Raw genomic sequence first — 22,660 nt, 5'->3', positions numbered from 1 at the left:
TAAACGCCCGTACAATCGCGCATACAGAGCGCTCCTTTCAGAACGCTCAGGTGTGAACCCAGGGTTAGGGTAGGTCATCAATATCTGATCGGTAGAGGTCTGACTGCTGGCACCCCCACTGATCAGCTGTTGGAAGAGGAGGCAGCGCTTGTGCTGCTTTCTCTTCAAGATTACACTGTGAGGATAGTTCATCAGTATTAAAATGTCGGAAAACCCTTTTAATCCTCACTGAAGACATGAAATTGTGTGGACCTCATTTACTCATCGGGGCTCTAATGCAGTCTAGGCCGAGGGTACGTCATGTTTTGCTCTTTATAATAGGTGGTTAGCACTTTATTTTACACTAAGCCGTTCTGGCATTTATTTAGCCTTCTGTATTATAGTGCACAAGCTGTGCAGGAAGTACTCATTACATTTTATTGAAATATCCATCCAATAGGTCAACAGGAAAAATTACGTCTTGTAAATACTAATTGGGGACTTCTGTATCACATGCACTGCAACTAGTGGATTGCTTTGACAGGAATCCATTTTCCTTACCCTGTGTCCAGGTTAACAGTATTGATGTTCACATACTCAATACTCCCCCATCCTCTATAAGCCTCTATAATTTACACAACCACCAAAGGTCAGCCAAAATTGCAAGCTAGATTGCACAGAGTGATCAAATCTCATCATAATAATGTAGGTATATGGGAAGAGTCAGACCAGAGATCGGCCTGTTTGGTTATTTGTATAACAAAATATAGAAGAAGAATTTATGATATTAGTTTTATTTCCTATCTATTCAATTTCTTAGGCCGCCCTATGAAGAAATCATACTTGTCAATTGGTGATTGTGATGTTCGTTTTCCATCAGAATGATGACTGGGGGTTTCCTCTTCTCAGCGGGCAGTGTCTGGTGATGGCTCTGGCAACATCCAAGCACTTGTCAGCTACAAGTATTATAAAAGTCACTACAGACAGCACTTGCATTTCAGGATAATGGCACGGACAATGCGGTATTTAGATATGCACATTAGATTTCCAACAAGGACAAAATTGTACATTGTACAATTACTGCTGGGATTTGTTGGTTTCCGGTAACTACTCTGAAGGCCATACTCTGGATATATATACAGGTAATTGACCAGAGCGATATACACTGCTCTGATCTAAAACTGGGAAAAGGATGAAGTACAGTGGCTCTGACCTCTCGCATCAATGGAATGTGGTGCACGACCCTAACGACCTACCCTTGGTCGCAGAGAAAATGATTAAGCAGATATGTAAAAATGATAGGGGGCACTCAACTATAATGGACAGAAAGGTTATAACAACATAGAAGCAGTATAAAAGCAGGTATTTATTCAGCAAGGTGATAGTAATAATAGGGTCCACAGCAGTGGATCACTATAAAACAATCATTAAGAACAACATAGTAAATAAAACATTACATCACACATATGGCGCCATACATTTTTTTAATAAAAAATAAAAATGAACGATAAAAAATGAACAATAATAGATAAAAATATAAAAATGATGTGAAAGTCACTGGATGCTCCAAATGTTTGAGGTTATGCAGTAGTAGCCTAAAACGTTGGAGCACAAGGCTCTAGTTCAGATTGTGGGTCTGTTTGAATCAGCAATAGTGTGAGCTACAAGACCTTCCGACAATCAAGGTATCAGGTGGAGCAGAGATCTCTGTATAAGATGTCCACCTATGTGGCTGAAGGTGTAGCCTACTTCCTATATGTTATAGGACAATATAGCAGCTGATGGGTGGCATGAGCATCGATATAAGTAATTGATACTTGAACCAATCCATTCAATGGTTCAAGTAGATAGCTGCTAGAACCAAACGTGTTTCGGGGTCTGAACTTGCCCCTTCCTCAGGTCCTAGAAACACACTCGGCGTCTGACCGAAGCATTCAAGCCAACTAGAATCGGACGGAGCTTCTCCTGGAGGAGTAAAGTACCTTTGGTTCAAGTATCAATTACTTATAACGATGCTCATGCCACCCATCAGCTGCTATACTGTCCTATAACATATAGGAAGTAGGCTACACCTTCAGCCACATCTTATACAGAGATCTCTGCTCCACCTGATACCTTGATTGTCGGAAGGTCTTGTAGCTCACACTATTGCTGATTCAAACAGACCCACAATCTGAACTAGAGCCTTGTGCTCCAACGTTTTAGGCTACTACTGCATAACCTCAAACATTTGGAGCATCCAGTGACTTTCACATCATTTTTATATTTGTATCTATTATTGTTCATTTTTTATCGTTCATTTTTATTTTTTATTTCAATTTTTTATGGCACCATGTGTGTGATGTAATGTTTTTTTTACTATGTTGTTCTTAATGATTGTTTTATAGTGATCCACTGCTGTGGACCCTATTATTACTATCACCTTGCTGAATAAATACCTGCTTTTATACTGCTTCTATATTGTTATAACCTTTCTGTCCATTAGGCACCAGGTAGTTGAGTGCCCCCTATCATTTTTACATATCTGATCTAAAACTACCTTATACAGTGATCCCTCAAGATACAATGGCCTCAGGATACAATATTTTCAACATACAATGCTCTTTTCTGACCCATCGTAAGTTAAAATCAGACTCAACATACCATGCCTCAGATCCAACCAATCATGGCCACTTCTCTGGTAAACTAGCTGTATTAGTTGCTAGTTATCAGTTATTACTGACTGTTATATGTAAGGACTTGTTTTATCTCTCTTAGTTATCTGCTTATTTTTCTTAATTCTTCATTTTCTCTTATCTTGGATGACATTTTGGGGCTTTGGAACCGATTACTCAGCTTACAAGGGTTTCAACATACAATGGTCGTCCTGGAACCAATTAATATTGTAACTTGAGGGACCACTGTAACTGCAAAACACTTGGCTTTCCTTGACTCACCTTCATGAAATGGTCCTGATGAATCCAAGACTTGCTTTCTATTGTCACATGTAAATCCTTGCATAAAGAAGTAGCCTGTCTCTTTGAGTGATTTCTATTACAATTGCAAAGAAAGTGTCAAAGTTCCCTTTTAGAAAGCGGAGAGGAATCAAACCACTTGAGAGACACGTATTCAAAGCAAAGCTAGCAACAATGATATAGCTTTTCATGTCATCCAACCCTTTCTACTGTTCAATCACAGTATTAGCACTATTACCATATCTACCACACACACATTATTTGTAGCACAGCAACCATGGTCACTTTAGTAACTGTATGGATGTAAAGTACACGATTCAAATGCAGAAAAAGGTACAAAACAATGAGAAAAGCCCAATGTAACCACAATGTAGATATTTATACAATAAGTAATATATATATATATGAAAAAATGGCAGCACACAAATAATAGCAATAAGCGGGTGCAGCACCCTATGGGAATAAGCGATTACCCACCATATAAAATACCAAAGAAAGGGCAGCACTCCAAAAATAGAAAAATAAAAACCTTTCATTCACCCATGTGGTACAGCAATGTTTCAGCTCAGCATTAGAGCCTTTCTCTGGTATTATTTATATATATATATATATATACACAGACACACACAATATATATACCGGTAATATATATTTATTAATGTTCGCCAATAGCGTTAGAGTAATATTTATTTTTTATGTCTTAATGCAGGTTTATTGTGCTGTCTGAAGTATATATATATATATATATATATATATATATAATTTATATGGTAATGTTATAAGGTTTATGTTTCATGTCTGGGAATGCATATTTATTATGTTACATATAACGCTATATCTACTTGTAGCTTATGCTGCCTCAAGTACAACATCAACGGAAGAAGCAGCCAAAACATACCCTAAAAAATCATAGATGTCTGTCTATGAATAGCAAATGATTTAACCAGGATATTACCATAAAGGGGATGAACAGAGACATTTATTAAAAAGTATTCAGTGAATGGGAACCACTTCTCTCTTGGTCATAAATTATTCTCCATTCTGCACAATAGGCACAGCTGCAGGATGGAAAACATGACAACAGACTTTGAGATAGAAACCATTATATAACAGTCATGGGGTGCAAACAAAAGACATAAACTGAATACCTCCATCAGCTAGGTATTAAGAAGCCAAGGAGGTGGCCAGCTCAGAGGGTTACTCCTTCCACATCTTCTATAGGAATGCTTCAGGCATAGCCTCTCTGCTGAAAATAGCAACTGACCACAATACACCTATACAATATTAGAAGCCACTAAGAATTTTCATGGCTCTACAGAAATATGAAAGCTCTTTGAAGAAGATAAAGGAACCCTGACATGGCCTCCGATACCCTATTGGAGTCATTTGAAGGAAAAGACACCAAGCTCACAAAATGGTGCTGTTTTTACAGGGGCGGTCCTATTTTGGTCCACCGGACAGTCTACATACTGTCTACATATGTTACACACAGTCATGTGATTTTATTAAACCTGTGCCCTGATGCTTTTTGATTACAGAAGAACAGAAAACAAAACGGAGATGTGACCAAATCCTTAATGTCTACAAAAGAATGGTTACATTTGTCTCATATCCCAAAAACTCAGATACTATTTGATGAAAACAGATGGGGAATAAACCAAGGGAGCGTGTTATGAATTCAAAATGAAATACAAATCACTCGCAATTATCAGATTACTGCCACTCATAACTTCACTGGTGTCTCCCAGAAGAAGCATGGAGAATGGATAAAGGCACTTCAACTGCATGACTAAATAGAGAAGTCTAGGAAGAGTCTGCTGATGGACCTGCTGGGAACAGGAGATAAGGTTCTAAGGGACACCAGAAAAAGAGGTCTGCTTACTTTCCAATCTGTGCATTCCTACACAACAATTCCTGGCAATCACTCTTTGCAGAGGACAGACATGAAAGAATTGGCCAAAGAATCAGGGTCATCTGCCCTTTATCAGGAGGGTAAGCCGCACCCTGGCCAGTTTCTAACCTTTTAACCCAGTGAAGCCTTCATTTGCACAGACATAATGACATTCCGGTATGGAGTGCAACCTCCAGTTTCCACTTCTTAAACTCTAGAAACCTGGTCCCGATCTACTTGTGTGTTCAGCCCCTAAAACCAAAGCTCTTCACATCTCCAAATGCAAAACTCTACATTGAGATTCTGAAGGTAATGGCAATCTTACTTGTCAATGCTTTGGTCAGGAACTGAAAAAGAACATCCTTGCCCCCTGCTGCTGCCACTGGCTAAGATAGCACTTGCTCTTTGACTAGAAAGAATGCCCATTTAATGCCTATTCTCCACCTATTTAATATGTATAGCTCTCCTAAAATATACCAGAAAAGTCATCTGGGTTTCCACGAGCTCACATAAAAAAAAAACCAAACAAACGGTGGCTAAATCTTTGCATTCACTTCTAAATATCTAAGCATTGTCTGTGCTATTAATTCTGTTACACACAGTTTGTGGTAAAAGAAGAGCTTTAGGAATTAGAAGATTTGCTTGAATTTCCCTGGTGAACGAGAAGCAGACCATCTGCATTTTATTAGCTTATAGCTTTGTTGGGAAAAATGTTGCATGACAAAAAATAAATAATCTGCTGGTAAGTATATGAATATCACAAAAAGGGGCACATGCTGATAAAGCAATCACTGCCGCCCGCAATTTTTTTTTTTTAATAAGGATTTGTGCCAGGATAAATTTGACCCCAACTCCAATAGGCGTGTGTATTTGTCTAGAAGATGTTCATTTAAGACGCTCAGCTCTATTGCAGATGTCTCTAGGAGACTCTGAAGAGAAGTTTACATGGGGCAAACAAAATGAAAAATGCCTTAAGCCTGAGTACACACTGCCCCCTTTCTCCTATTAACTATTCTATCCCCTGTGAAAAAAGGCTTTGGGATATTCTCAGAGCTACCCACTGATGGCTCTATTAGGCAAGTGATTAACAATGTATTTGATATTCAAAACAGTGTGTTAATTCCATAGAGCGCCCCAATGCTAAAGCATGTATCTGCTTACACGCAGTGGTGCCCAGCACTATACATATACTGTGGGAGAGTCTAGACTCATTAAGCCATCATTATTTCAGGAGAAACCAGGACAACCCATGCGATCTAAAGACTAGATTGCTACTTTACCTGACGGACGCCGTGCCACCGCTCCGGTTCTCCAGGCCGGACTCTGTTTAACTGGCTGCAGTGGTGACGTCACATTGACACCATGTGACAACTGCAGACAATCGATGGCCTCTTCAGTGCACCGCTGAAGTGACTGATTGGCGCAGCAGTCACGTGTTGTTGATGTGATGCTCCGCTGCAGCCAGGAGAACCAGAGCAGCAGAAGCTGGAGCAGACTTCAACTAAAACTTATACCAGTTTCTGGTGTAAGTGATAGTAAAGCCCACCCCTTTAATTGCCACTGTAGAAAAGTGTCAAGAAGCTCAAAATTCGCAAATTATGACCCAATTATGGATTAGTAAATGTCCCCCATCATATATCACAGTGGGCTGACCTGTATTGCCATACGTTTTTTGCAAGTTGAACATAGACCATCAACTTAAGAGTTAATTATCCAATGTTGCTGCCACAAGTTCAGGTTTTTTTTTATTCGTTTTTTTAAAACAAAATCATAAAAGGACAGAAAGTTTTAAGGACATATGCCGTACTTCTCATCTCTTTTTTTAATCCACTCCTGGTTTCGGCTTCTAGAACTGCATCAATAAACCGGAATGTGTGGCAGTAAGGAGTCTTATAGGACCAGACCTCTGCCCCTTGTGTCACCAGCTATCCAATAAGTCAAAGTTCGTCCTTTTAAACAGGCCTTGAGATATAACTTAGGGCTGGCTATAATCCTAATATTTTAATATTCTGTAACAATTCGAGGTGCCTCCAAATCCAAATTTTTTGTTCTTCAATTCGGGTGAATTTTGGAGGGAAAGAAAGAGGGGGAGAGAGACTTTCAATTCAGATCAATCAGATTTTGAGCATTTCACTCATCTCTAATCATAAATTACGGTATGCCTCAAGGTGTATTTAAAAGGTTGATCATTGACTTATAGGACAGCTTCCTTCCAACCAGTGTCACAGTTCTCTCTTCTTTTTTTGGAAAGAGCCACACTGCCACATTGAGTGATATTCTGTATCTTGATTACTCAATACGATCTGCAGCTTAAAATGGACACGATATTGTCCATCCTACTGAAAGTCTTAGACTAGATGACACTTCAGAAATGGACATGTCATATTCATAACTAACGCATTTGAAGTACGGTAAGTGTATGGACCAAAATGTCAAGTACTGGAGAATCCTACTTGAGTAACCACTAGTTGTAGATATGGGTGGGTGCTGTCGTGCCATGTTTCCCTTTATTATGGAGTGAGGGGGGCTGCTGGCAACCGTCCTGAGCACATTTTGGCTCGTAGCAGCAATGACCTCAGCAGCCATTAACAAACAGCGGTATTGATTTAACAGACTTTAAGCACATGATGGCTCATTCACCATAAATTTTCATCAAGACAACTCCTTTCTATATGCCCTATTAGGACACGAGTGTCACAAAAGGGTACCCCCATGCAGGACCCTCCATCTATTAGCCATAGGAGAAAGCAGCTAACAAAGACCTCCTTTCATTTGACCAATGCACAAAGGAGATGTATAGCTGATCCAAGGCTCAAATTGTCTGATACTTAATATAGCCAAATGGATCTGGGGGGTGCAGCCATAATGCTGGATTAGTAGATGCATTAATGTCCGGCAAGCCATTAGAGTGGATTATAGTAAGTCAATCTAAATAAGACGCATTTAGCTGAGAATGCACAATGGCACGAAGACATGTACTCATGTCATAGGTAGGAAGCACCGTCGAGAGAATTGCTTGTTTTCGATTTACCCCCCTTTCTGTTTATAGCTAACAATAATAGGGGATGTGAAAAGAGAGATGTTATCTGGTACAAATATGAAATGCTAGGCAAAAAGCTCACCTTGGAAAAACAGCCTAATGGGAAAATCAATTGGTTCACAGGCTAGCTTTTACAACCGCAGATAAATGTTTAATCCTTAAGGGTACTCTATACACAGGTGTCAAACAGAAGAACCCATTATGCTTCAAAAAACTGAATGGAGGGGATGATATGTGGCATGTCACACATGCTTTGGACTGGAAGGCCAAGCAATTAGCGAAAGCAACAGTTCCAACATACAGTAGATACGAGGAAAACGCAGTGTTTAAAGACAGACGTATGGATCAATGTAGCGTTTATACCATTGTAACATATCGGTTCCTTCTACTTTAGGAAAGGGATGGCATGAGAGCCGGGAAGACGACACATCGCCCTGATGTGATCCTACTACAAAGTGAGTGTGATTATTCAAAGGTGTCTGCAGTCACGTCTGCACCACTGGACTTGCCTCTAATGTATTAGGCATGTTCTGTTCCCTTCCACTAGTAAATTGATAGACTCTGGTGTGAAATAAATTAATCAGACAGCCCTTGATTTGTACTCACACGTCTTATTAAAAAATAATACCTGTTCAATGCTGAAATAAAGGATGCATTTTACACACCTGACCTGCCTCACATATATTAAATATGCATGTAGTGCCTCTTTTCATTTCCGTTAAATGTCTTAACCCTCATATGTTCCCAAATCTGAGATATTCTAAATACGATTATCTTCTTGAATTGATCAAAAGCAAAGGTTGACAGTTACCATGGTAACACCCGGCAGAGGTTTGAGGCCCTTTATAAATATTCTTATTTCATGCATACCCTTAAAAGGGTTGCCCCAGTGTTTAGTACTGATGATTTCTCCTCAAGAAAAGTCATCTGTATCTGATTGTGGGGGTTCAACTTCCGGCACCCCTGCTGATCAGTTGTTTGAAGAGAGCGCAGCGATCATGGAGGCCAGTGACATTGATCAGACACATGGTCTAGGTGCAGCTCAGTCCCATTCAAGTGAATGGGGCTGAACTGTAATACCAAGCACAGCCGCTATCTAACAGGTGGTGTACTTTTTTAAGCTGTGAGAAGGCTGCGGATCTCCCTAGAGCGCTGAAGCCTCTTCAAACAGCTGATCAGCGGTTGTGTCACGTGTCGGACCATTGCCGACACAGTATTAAACACTCGGCCAACCCCTTTAATTTAAACTGAAGGGAGTCACAAAGCTCAAGGGGGAGATTTCATTGAAATTCTGTCTCAGCTTGCGGTAGAAAACCATAGATGTACACGTCTTGTTCCATATATATGTATTTTAGACACTTTGGGGGAGATTTAGCGAAACTGGTGTAAAAGAAAACTGATCGTGCAGGCAGTGTATATTGATGACCTGTCCTCAGGATAGGTCATCAATATCTGATAGGTGGGGGGTCCAACACTTGGCACCCCTGCTGATCAGCTGTTTGAAGAGGAGGCGGCATTCATGCACTGCACGTCGTCTACCTTGGTGTAATTACAAGTGCTTGTTCCATTAAAGTGAATAGATCGAGTCCTTGTAATAAAACTGCTTCACCAAGACTTCCAAAGCGACGGGCATTGTAACGAAGAGGAAGTAGTGCTGATCAATAGATCTTGCACAATGCCTGCACAACCTCTTTAATTGCCCATCGCAACCAAGCAGATTCAACTTTTTTTTTTCCAAAGGAGTTTTAAAAAATAGAATGTTATGATTGGTTGCTATGGGCAACTACATCGGTATTCCTTTACACCAGTTTTGATAAATCTCCCCCTTTATTGTTACTCGCTAACCAAAATGCTGGTGCAAAATATTGGTCTATAGTAAGCCAACCAAGCGCGGTATGAAGAGTGTCTAACACGTCTAGAAAGCTGCGCCAAATCAATCGCACAGTGTGAGCCACTGCAAGCAATCTGGCGCATCTTCTGCCTGCTTGGTCTAGTCTGAAGCGTAATTTAAGACATTAATAATAAATCTCCCCAATGTCTTCACTTTAATTTAATTTGTGTGAATGCAGTTGCATTGTTCTACTAAGTCTATAATAAACCTTGCTTGAAACTAAACACCAAACTTACTTGCTAATGAAAGATGAGCCTTTTGACTTAAGATGGTACCATATTTGTTCAGAGCCAAGCACTGGTAAAATCCTTCATCAGACTGCTCTCCTCTTCTGCCCTCCACCTCCTGGATGTACAAGGAGCCATTGTGTAACGTTGAGAGTCGTTCACTCTCGGAAATCTTTGCTCCATTTTTCAGCCATGTGATTGTGACCGGAGGTTCCCCTTGAGCCGAGCAATCTAATATTGCTGAATCTTTCCGAATAATGACTACATCCACAGGTTCTTTCACAAACAACAGGTCGCTGACACACCAAGATCCTGGGTGAAAAGAAATGACACTGGTCAGAAGAAAACAAAGGGAGCAAGCAGAAGAAATTCAGCCACTATGAAGCAAATGTGTTCAAAAAGTGCAACGCTCTGCAGAGAATCAGGATGTCGGGATGGTTCCTACTAGGGATGAGTTCGGGAAATGTTTTTTTACAGTAGAAATGAATTTTTGACGTTATTACCCGAAGTCTCGCGAGTAATAACTTCGGCTCATCTGAGCCAATGCATTCTAATACCGTATGGAGCGCTCGCTCCGTACAGTATTCTAACAAAGTTTTATGCGAATCGACTTCGGATGTTTCATCCGAAGTCAATTCGCTCTTCCCTATTTGCTACCAAAGTGGAACTTACAATGTACACATTGGTCAAATCAGAATAAAGCAATTTTGGGGATAGTGGAAAACAGTAAATGTTGTGTCTAAAATATTAAACAGTAAAGAGACAATCAAGGCTCTCTGCAGGAATTAAAGGGGTTTTCTGTGACCTAAAACAGATAAAAGACCATAAAACGTGGTTACTATGCTATGATGTGTACCACCTTGATGGGCGTCATTGAGTTATTATTATTGCATTTTAGACAATTATAAAAAAAAAAGGACCCCTTTTTAATAAAAAATTTATCAAAAAATTTCAAATACGCTGCATAAATGTAATAAACCTTATGACCACACAAAGACAATTGTCACTTGTAGCATTCACGTACCACTGGTCCGCAAGAAACGGATCCGCAAAAAATCTAGATGACTTCCGTGTGCAGAATGGAACAGCCGGCCCCTAACAGAACAGTACTATCCTTGTCCGTATTGCGTACAATAATAGGACATGTTCTATTTTTTTGCGTAACGGACATACGGAAATGAAATGCACATGGAGTAACTTCATTTTTTTTGGGGACCCATTGAAATGAATGTTCCGCATACGGTCTTCAAAAAAACGGAATGGACACGGAAAGATGTTCGTGTGCATGAGCCCTAAGGGAGAGTTCACATCTCCATTTCATTTTCCGTTATTCTGATCCGTCTTTCTAAAGAAAAAAAAAACTGATCACAACTGATGCAACAGGATCCGTTTTTTTTACAGGATCAGAAAATTAAACAGAGATGTAAACTCTCCCTTAGGACTCATGTACATGACCGCAAAAAATACGGATGACGCCCATGTGCATTCCGTATTTTGCAGAACAGAACACCTGGCCCATAATAGAACAGTCCTATCCTTGTCCATAATGCGGACAATAATAGGACATGTTCTATTTTTTGCGGAACGGACAGGCGAACATACGGAAATGTAATGCACATTGAGTAAATTGTTTTTGCGGACCCTTTGAAATGAATGGTTCCGCATATGCTCCGCAAAAAAAACGTAACGGACTCGGGAAAAAATATATTCGTGCGCATGAGCCCTTATTCACACAAAACAGGTAGATTTCTGTGACTCCCCCATTCATCTGAATAGGGAGTGCACAAATCCATGCACTAGCTGGCAACATAACCCCATTCAGATAAGGCCTCATGCACACGACCGTTGTTCGGATCCTATCCGAGCCGCAGTTTTTGCGGCTCGGGTGGGAACCAATCATATCAATGGGGCTGCAAAAGATGCAGACAGCACTCAGTGTGCTGTCCGCATCCGTTGCACCGTTCTTTGTACCCGAAAAAATAAAAAATTTGGCATGTCCGTTTCTTGTCTGTTTTGCAGACAAGAATAGGCATGTCTACAATGGGCCGCCCGTTCCGTTCCGCAAATTGCAGTACAAATACTGATGAGACATACTGATCAAATACTGACAATCTGAAAGTGGCCTATTGGTGGTTTTAGAAAACGCCAGTTTTTTAGACAGTTTTGTAAACTGCAGTTCCGTTTTCCCTCCAAAAAAACGCTGTGTGTGAAACCAGCCAAAGGTTTTCATGTATCCTAAATAAGGGGAAAAAATGCCCTTTCTGCCAATAAAAAAACAATCAGTCGCTAAATGTGGACTGATTTTCGATAAAACAATTCTGATACTTATATGTGCACCGATTCAGGCTTTAAACTGTAAATGAACCCAGTGTGTCCCAAATGAAGTCACAAAGAGTAAAACCTTGGCTTTCTACAAACGCTCTCATATTTATTCAGCAAACACTCGTAAACCAGGACACTTTCAAGAAAATGACAAGTCACAATGTGAGGTTTCACCGTCATTAACAGGAGGTAAAGCTGTTTGCTAATTTTACAAGCTTGTCGTAGAGATCCTAAACCAGGAAAGTCATAAAAGTTTGATTTTACAAGAAATCATTAACATCCCTGCCTCTTCATAAACAAGCAGGTTCTTTACCCGGGGGACATTTACTACTTCCACACCCATGGTGGTTGAGTTTGAATCCATAACTGCACTCCTGTCGCACCTCATACCTTTTATTGGAGGGCCAGAGTTATTCTTAGCATCTCGGTGAATGGTAGACCGATTGTTTTACCTCTGCTGAATATTATTCAGGCCTAGGCCAGAAAGTGTTTAGGGTACGGAGTTTCATTCATTGCAGAAGCACGCTCGTGGTTTATCTCTTAAGTTGTAAATGTGGCCGATTTTATATCGGCAAAACAATTAGATGTTTAAGAGAACATCTAAACTCCATAACTACTGGTAAAGGGTGCCCCAGAGTGGTAGAGCACTTCAGAAAGGTGCATGGAGGGGACACCGGTTACCTGTCTTTTTCAGGGCTAGAGGTGGTACAGGCCCCGTCACATGGGGGCGATAGACACCGGCTCCTGTTACAACGGGAGGCCAGGTGGATTCTCCGCACCCAAGCGGCAGAAGAATTGGGCCTTAACGACAGAATCGACCTCAGCATGTTTTTGTAAGCACCTCCTTAACCTACCTTAACCTACTATTATGTATTATGCACTAATGTTCTGTATGTACTATTCCGAAAAGCATCAGGGCAGCGTCACTGGTCACCCAGGTGATGCATCGACTCTGAGCTTAAAGGTGGAGCGCATTTGCACCCTGACGTAACAGCCTGACGAAGCGCGTTCAGCGCGAAACGGCCGTCGCTTGTTCACCTGTGTGAAGCTCTTGGCGTCCTGCCCGATGCCGTCCTCCGCGATTGTGGAATAAAGTCACTATTTAATTACGCTGGTGAGTGCCGCCCTATTTCATTTCTTCACATGGTTTGACAGAAAGTGTTTAGGGTCTGTTAACACTCCGCACTTTTTATGTCGCCTGCACTGTTATACTATGAGATTGCTGCTCCGCACTTTTTATGTCGCATGCACTGTTATACTATGAGATTGCTGCTCCGCACTTTTTATGTCGCCTGCACTGTTATACTATGAGATTGCTGCTCCGCACTTTTTATGTCGCCTGCACTGTTATACTATGAGATTGCTGCTCCGCACTTTTTATGTCGCCTGCACTGTTATACTATGAGATTGCTGCTCCGCACTTTTTATGTCGCCTGCACTGTTATACTATGAGATTGCTGCTCCGCACTTTTTATGTCGCCTGCACTGTTATACTATGAGATTGCTGCTCCGCACTTTTTATGTCGCCTGCACTGTTATACTATGAGATTGCTGCTCCGCACTTTTTATGTCGCCTGCACTGTTATACTATGAGATTGCTGCTCCGCACTTTTTATGTCGCCTGCACTGTTATACTATGAGATTGCTCCTCTGCACTTTTGGTCGCTTGCAATGTTACACTATGAGATTGCTGCTCCGCACTTTTTATGTCGCATGCACTGTTATACTATGAGATTGCTGCTCCGCACTTTTTATGTCGCCTGCACTGTTGTACTATGAGATTGCTGCTCTGCACGTTTTATGTTGCTTGCACTATTATACTATGAGATTGCTGCTCTGCACGTTTTATGTCGCATGCACTGTTATACTATGAGATTGCTGCTCCGCACTTTTTATGTCGCCTGCACTGTTATACTATGAGATTGCTGCTCTGCACTTTTTGTCGCTTGCAATGTTACACTATGAGATTGCAGCTCCGCACTTTTTATGTCGCCTGCACTGTTATACTATGAGATTGCTGCTACGCACTTTTTATGTTGCTTGCACTATTATACTATGAGATTGCTGCTCCGCACCTTTTATGTTGCTTGCACTGTTATACTATGAGATTGCTGCTCTGCACGTTTTATGTCGCATGCACTGTTATACTATGAGATTGCTGCTCCGCACTTTTTGTCGCTTGCAATGTTACACTATGAGATTGCTGCTCCGCACTTTTTATGTCGCATGCACTGTTATACTATGAGATTGCTGCTCTGCACGTTTTATGTTGCTTGCACTATTATACTATGAGATTGCTGCTCTGCACGTTTTATGTCGCCTGCACTGTTATACTATGAGATTGCTGCTCCGCACTTTTTATGTCGCCTGCACTGTTATACTATGAGATTGCTGCTACGCACGTTTTATGTTGCTTGCACTGTTATACTATGAGATTGCTGCTCTGCACATTTTATGTCGCATGCACTGTTATACTATGAGATTGCTGCTCCGCACTTTTTATGTCGCCTGCACTGTTATACTATGAGATTGCTGCTACGCACGTTTTATGTTGCTTGCACTGTTATACTAGGAGATTGCTGCTCCGCACTTTTTATGTTGCATGCACTGTTATACTATGAGATTGCTGCTCTGCACGTTTTATGTTGCTTGCACTATTATACTATGATATTGCTGCTCTGCACGTTTTATGTCGCCTGCACTGTTATACTATGAGATTGCTGCTCCGCACTTTTTATGTCGCCTGCACTGTTATACTATGAGATTGCTGCTACGCACGTTTTATGTTGCTTGCACTGTTATACTATGAGATTGCTGCTACGCACGTTTTATGTCGCCTGCACTGTTATACTATGAGATTGCTGCTCTGCACATTTTATGTCGCATGCACTGTTATACTATGAGATTGCTGCTCCGCACTTTTTATGTCGCCTGCACTGTTATACTATGAGATTGCTGCTACGCACGTTTTATGTTGCTTGCACTGTTATACTATGAGATTGCTGCGCCGCACTTTTTATGTCGCCTGCACTGTTATACTATGAGATTGCTGCTCTGCACTTTTTATGTCGCCTGCACTGTTATACTATGAGATTGCTGCTCCGCACTTTTTATGTCGCCTGCACTGTTATACTATGAGATTGCTGCTCCGCACTTTTTGTCGCTTGCAATGTTACACTATGAGATTGCTGCTCCGCACTTTTTATGTCGCATGCACTGTTATACTATGAGATTGCTGCTCCGCACTTTTTATGTCGCCTGCACTGTTGTACTATGAGATTGCTGCTCAGCACGTTTTATGTTGCTTGCACTATTATACTATGAGATTGCTGCTCCACACTTTTTATGTCGCATGCACTGTTATACTATGAGATTGCTGCTCCACACTTTTTGTCGCATGCACTGTTATACTATGAGATTGCTGCTCCGCACTTTTTATGTCGCCTGCACTGTTGTACTATGAGATTGCTGCTCTGCACGTTTTATGTTGCTTGCACTATTATACTATGAGATTGCTGCTCCGCACTTTTTAAGTCGCCTGCACTGTTATACTATGAGATTGCTGCTCCGCACTTTTTATGTCACTTGCACTGTAGTACTATGAGATTGCTGCTCTGCACTTTTTATGTCACTTGCACTGTAATACTATGAGATTGCTGCTCCCCACTTTTTATGTCGCTTGCACTGTTATACTATGAGATTGCTGCTCTGCACTTTTTGTCGCTTGCACTGTTATACTATGAGATTGCTGCTCCCCACTTTTTATGTCACTTGCACTGTAGTACTATGAGATTGCTGCTCTGCACTTTTTATGTCGCTTGGACTGTTGTACTATGAGATTGCTGCTCCGCACTTCCCAACTTGCTTGATTTCACTTATTTTTTAACATTTTAGCAGAAGCATTTAAACGAAGGACAAAGCAGCTTCCTAATATTGGTGACTCTTGCTGCTAGATCTCAGTGGGAGAGGGATTAGGGAACCTTTATTTCCACGTTTGTGTATTGCCAACTGTTACAGAAATGCGGAACTAATTGGCTGCTTACTGTCTCGTGCAGTGGGGATTACTTAATTACCCAATACACATTTTCAGAGGAGAACAGGTCTCTCTCAAGGAAGGAACATGCCTTCTTTAACACAACAAGCCTGGTTTCACCATTCATCACAGGACCAGAGATAAAAAGAAGCCAGGGTCCCAGCCTAAGGACACAACCTCTGTGCAAGCCACTTTATCAGTCCCTTTAATCTCTGCTCTGCTTTTAAGGACATTAAGGTGACGTGTAGAAATAGCTTGGGACTCCCCATCAACAACTGGTTTTTCAGATCAGGCTTAGCCTGGTGGACTCTGTTATCTGATACATTTGACACATCATGAGCCGTTTCACTGTTGGCCCAAAAGTGTGAAATTCATCACATACAACCTTTATCTGATCTCAGGTCTCAATGATCTGCTGGACAATACACATCCCTATGAGCCGGGACATCAACATTTTCTTTACAAGCTCAAGTGTTAATTGCTATGATGCAAAGCTAATGTGAGGCATGCGGCGACCGATGTGTAAACCCAGTGATTCCCTAATATACAATTCAATATACACAAAATAAATATCACAAAGCACCAAAGACTGAGCACCAAGCTCAGGATCAGTCACACTGGCATCAGTAAGGGGTATGGCCACTCGTTCTGGATTTCTGAAGCCAAAACCAGGAGCAGATTAAAAAAAAAAAGTCGTATAATTTCTCTCCTTTTATGATCCACTTTTGAGTTTGGCTTCTAAAAGACTGCATCAAAAAACCTGAACGTGTAGCCGTACCATCAAATGATTATCAGAGCGGTCACATGTTCATAGTGATAACTGAGTTGGACATAAAAAAAACCTTCCTATAGGAAAACATGAATGATCTCCATGACATGGATGGAGGTTTACAGTTCTGCTCGCTGGTTGTAAACAGAAGTTTTACCAAACAGAAGAAGACTGTCACAATCCCGTCATGTAAATGGACACAATGTGGTGTGGGGATTATCGTTACCTTCTGGCTACACTACTGTAAGCGCGCTGAAGCAAACTATGCTGCCACGCTGCTCCGTCACTTCATTCTGCACATATCAACCACAAATGGAAACGGCTTCAGTAATAATGTATAGACTGTTTATAGCGTTATCCTTTCTGTAATGATATACTAGATACAGAAAAACGACAATCATCGGCTGAGAAATGAACTTCATCTTTATGGGCGACAAACACTTGCATGGTTCTGCAAACATTGAGGTGGAATAGGAAGCCACCAGAGAAAATCCATTCTAAACCATCAGGATTGTATTGGGAGAGGTAGACAGCGTTTTGTGTAAAGGACGTGTAACGCTCCTCTTCTTCTATTGTATTCCAGCCCTTTAACCAGGGGTCTACAAAACATCATCATAACAGTTATCAACCTATTTGTCGGTGCGGCCACCTTAAGCTGATCAAAGGCATCAATGGCAACATCTGTATTTGCAAAACCACCTTAAGCTGCTTACAGGCATCAATGTATCTGGTACGACCACCTTAAAATGCTCCCAGGCAATAATAGCGAAGCCTGTCTCGGTACAACCAAATAGCACTGATGGACCACCTTAAATTGCTTACGAGCCTCAATGACAACATCTGTAGAACCACCTTAAATTGCTTACGAGCCTCAATGACAACATCTGTAGAACCACCTTAAATTGCTCATGTGCATTAATGCCACCTTCTGTATCTAGGTATAGAAAGTCAGAAACGCGGCGCTCACCTGCATATCGTATCAGGGGCACGGATGTGGCTAGGGCAAGGCCGACATACACTGTGCAAAAAGTAAGAGGATCCAGCTTCTGATAAAACGATATCCTTTATTTCATGCAGTGCAAGACAAGTGCAAAATCAACGCGTTTCGGATCCTAAGTTAACGATGCTTACTCGTGATATGATATAGGACCGTTTACTTGGGATCCGAAACGCGTCGATTTCGCACTTGCCTTGCACTGTATGGCTTTTACCACCTCAAATAAAGGATATCGTTTTATCAGAAGCTGGATGCTCTTACTATTGGCACACCTCCTGTATCTGTATGAGCCCCTTACACTGGCATCAATGGCAACATTTGTATTTGAAAAACCACCTTAAGCCGCCACTTACTGGCATCAATGGTGACACAGGACCACCTTAAAATACTCCCAGGCATCAATGGCTAAGCCTGTGAACTTAAATGGCATCCGTGGGAATGCTGGGACCACCTTAAATTGCTTCAAAGCCTCAATGGCAACATCTGTATATCCACCTTAAGGGCATCGATGCCAACCTCTGGATCAGTTTGACCCCCTGAAATGCCATATGTGCCTCTCTGGTGGAGCTTGTCCACTGTAAATCACATTATAAGGACACAGGGTCTGGGAGGAACTTCCATCCCCTGCAGGATACTGCGAACTTTAGAGGAAACATCGGGACTTCTCTGCCCACAGCAATACATGACCATGTGACTGGCACCCCCGGCATGCAGAGGAGAGACCCAGCTAAGGTGGGTACTCCCAGGCAGAGCTATGTGAGGGGCACATACAGAACAGCGAGCCCCTGGTGCTCCTCACCGCAGCAAAGTTTAGTCAGAAATGCCTATGCGCTCACCTGGAAAGCTGACCAGCGCTGCCCACAGCAGCAGTGCCATCCTCCCGCAACTCGCTGCCATCACCGGGGACGGGCACACATGCCTAGCTCCTCTCTGTGTCTGTAGCCCGCACTAAGCGCTTCTCAGAGCCCTACAGGACTTTTTTTTTCTAGAGCTCCTGCGCAGGCACACGAGGTGGAAGAAGGCGGAGGGAGAGTGCACAGAGGTGGGGGGCGCTGGACACGGGGAAACCTTGAGTGGCCGGCACTACATAATAGTGCATCCTCTTGTGAGGTGGGGGGGGGGGGGGGGGAGGGGAGCTCAGGCATGTGGAGAGAGTGTGTGTCACACAACTGGGCTCTGTCTGCAGGGTCAGGGGGCTGGGGTGTCACTGTGTGCCTGCAGCTGACATGCCCGTCCCCCATCATTAAGGGCTGTCCTGTGGTGCCCTGAAATGCCCCTCATTTATGTGCAGGAAACAATTGTCTGAGGAGCTGCCTGCACCATAGTAAAGCATGTTAGGTACCGATGATATTTTGGGGCTTCCCCTTCAGATACAATTATTACTTTACTGGCATTAGGGAACATTGGGAGGCCCTGCGTAGATTGTTGTATTCTATGGTTGTGTAAATAAAAATACTGTTTAGATGTTATCTGGAACTTGGAAGTACCCAGGGGCGGCCTGGCCATATAATAATAATCTATATTTGTATGGCGCCAACATAGTCAGCAGCGCTTTACAGTTCAGGGGTTTATGTACAGTCGTGGCCAAAAGTTTTGAGAATGACACAAATATTAGTTTTCACAAAGTTTGCTGCTAAACTGCTTTTAGATCTTTGTTTCAGTTGTTTCTGTGATGTAGTGAAATATAATTACACGCACTTCATACGTTTCAAAGGCTTTTATCGACAATTACATGACATTTATGCAAAGAGTCAGTATTTGCAGTGTTGGCCCTTCTTTTTCAGGACCTCTGCAATTCGACTGGGCATGCTCTCAATCAACTTCTGGGCCAATTCCTGACTGATAGCAACCCATTCTTTCATAATCACTTCTTGGAGTTTGTCAGAATTAGTGGGTTTTTGTTTGTCCACCCGCCTCTTGAGGATTGACCACAAGTTCTCAATGGGATTAAGATCTGGGGAGTTTCCAGGCCATGGACCCAAAAGGTCAACGTTTTGGTCCCCGAGCCATTTAGTTATCACTTTTGCCTTATGGCACGGTGCTCCATCGTGCTGGAAAATGCATTGTTCTTCACCAAACTGTTGTTGGATTGTTGGAAGAAGTTGCTGTTGGAGGGTGTTTTGGTACCATTCTTTATTCATGGCTGTGTTTTTGGGCAAAATTGTGATTGAGCCCACTCCCTTGGATGAGAAGCAACCCCACACATGAATGGTCTCAGGATGCTTTACTGTTGGCATGACACAGGACTGATGGTAGGTCTCACCTTTTCTTCTCCGGACAAGCCTTTTTCCAGATGCCCCAAACAATCGGAAAGAGGCTTCATCGGAGAATATGACTTTGGCCCAGTCCTCAGCAGTCCATTCACCATACTTTCTGCAGAAGATCAATCTGTCCCTGATGTTTTTTTTGGAGAGAAGTGGCTTCTTTGCTGCCCTTCTTGACACCAGGCCATCTTCCAAAAGTCTTCGCCTCACTGTGCTTGCAGATGCGCTCACACCTGCCTGCTGCCATTCCTGAGCAAGCTCTGCACTGGTGGCACTCCGATCCCGCAGCTGAATTCTCTTTAGGAGACGATCCTGGCGCTTGCTGGACTTTCTTGGATGCCCTGAAGCCTCCTTAACAAGAATTGAACCTCTTTCCTTGAAGTTCTTGATGATCCTATAAATTGTTGATTGAAGTGCAATCTTAGTAGCCACAATATCCTTGCCTGGGAAGCCATTTTTATGCAACGCAATGATGGCTGCACGCGTTTTTTTTGCAGGTCACCATGGTTAACAATGGAAGAACAATGATTTCAAGCATCACCCTCCTTTTAACATGTCAAGTCTGCCATTTTAACCCAATCAGCCTGACATAATGATCTCCAGCCTTGTGCTCGTCAACATTCTCACCTGAGTTAACAAGACGATTACTGAAATGATCTCAGCAGGTCCTTTAATGACAGCAATGAAATGCAGTGGAAATTTTTTTGGGGGATTAAGTTAATTTTCATGGCAAAGAAGGACAATGCAATTCATCTGATCACTCTTCATAACATTCTGGAGTATATGCAAATTGCTATTATAAAAACTTAAGCAGCAACTTTTCCAATTTCCAATATTTATCTAATTCTCAAAACTTTTGGCCATGACTGAGTCATAAATAACATAGCAACAGACAAGTCAATAATTACAACAAGAGGCATGAGGATCCTGCTCACAAGAGCTTACAATCTATGAGCATAGACCCTACATAACGCCACGGCCACTGTCCAGGTACATAACGATCTGATGCTCTCAGCATTAATTAATGCTAGGAGTATCAAGTACTTATGCACTTGGTCGGCGGCCGCAGGTCCCGTCCTGAATTCAACTGTATCACCTTCCTCAGTATGGTGATAGGGCAGTATTTAGTGCTGCACTGTGGTATTTGGTTCTGCTGGGGCGGTATTGTACTGCACTATGGTATTGCTGGCCCCGCCTATTTCTATTATCCCTGCCTACTTGTGTTGCTCCTCCTTCTGTCAATTTGGACTTGCGTAGAACGTAGGGACATTTTTATTTTTTTTCCTGGGCCACTTTAAAGGGGTTCTCCTGACATGTCTGTTTTATTTAGCTTCATGCATTCCCCATGTAATAATAATTCTGGAGCATCTATTCTTATGTCTCTATGTTGTGCCATCCCTTTATTATTTCTACTAGAAGTTATGAATGAATTGCTAGCAGTCTGCAGTAAGGGTACAGAGGGGTGGTTGGGGGTGTGTACCTGCACAGACTCACTCTATCCAATCAGTGCTGCCATTTTCAGTCTGTGCAGGTACACCCCCCCCCCCCCCCCACAACTGATAACACCCCTCTGTACCCTTACTGCAGACTGCTAGCAATTATTCATAACTTCTAGTAGAAATATTAAAGGAAGGACACAACACAGAGTTATAAGAATAGATGCTCTAGAATTGTTATTACATGGGGAACACATGAAGCTATTAAAACAGGCATGTCAGGAGTGGTGACAGGTTTTCTTTATTACTGATGACCACTGAGGAAGGGAGAGTGAATCTACCCGAAACGCGTATGGTGAAACAAGTGATGTACCTGCATTGAAAAGCCTCCGATAATACTGTATGGCCATACAGAAGAAAATTTCTACAGTAAAGGATCAACTATTCTTATCGTCGAAAACTGCACCAAAGGAAATTGCGGAACAGAGTGGCAACTCCCACAATCTTTGGAACTCCCGCGAAATTCAAACCAGCTTGCTGTATGGAGCGACTGAATAAGCCGGCAAATATTTAAAGCTCCATTGAAGCAATAGGGAGACAGCAGACGCTAGACGGTAAGCCAAATATCGATTTAAAGTTTTCTTTGATTCAAAGCTTATATCGACCTCAAAAGGATATGCTATAAGAGACTTTTCACATTATCAGGATTCCTGTGGACACTTTATGAACATATTGCGTTCCCAGTGAATACACCTATAACATTTTCAGTGACATTCAGTTTCTCAAATTGGGATAGAGCGCTAGAAGATAATACCCCCTCTTTCCCAAACAACAGCATATACAGTTGCAAGAAAAAG

General features: G+C 42.0%; 1 protein-coding gene across 1 annotated transcript in view; it reads right to left on the bottom strand.

Moving 5' to 3' along the window:
* The window catches only part of PRTG (protogenin), a 130,666-nt gene extending 111,598 nt beyond the window's left edge, over positions 1-19,068 (bottom strand). Inside the window, exons 1-2 of the mRNA XM_040414962.1 lie at positions 18,940-19,068; positions 9,992-10,294 (exon numbers count right to left, since the gene is read on the bottom strand). Coding sequence (XP_040270896.1) covers positions 9,992-10,294; positions 18,940-19,000 — 364 coding nt within the window. The 5' untranslated portion in view covers positions 19,001-19,068. The remainder of the gene's footprint in view (positions 1-9,991; positions 10,295-18,939) is intronic.
* Positions 19,069-22,660: the final 3,592 nt, after the last annotated feature.

This window comes from Bufo bufo, chromosome 1 (assembly GCF_905171765.1).
Source record: "Bufo bufo chromosome 1, aBufBuf1.1, whole genome shotgun sequence".
NCBI classification, from domain to species: Eukaryota; Metazoa; Chordata; class Amphibia; order Anura; family Bufonidae; genus Bufo; species Bufo bufo.
This window is presented reverse-complemented; position numbering and strand designations above follow the sequence as displayed.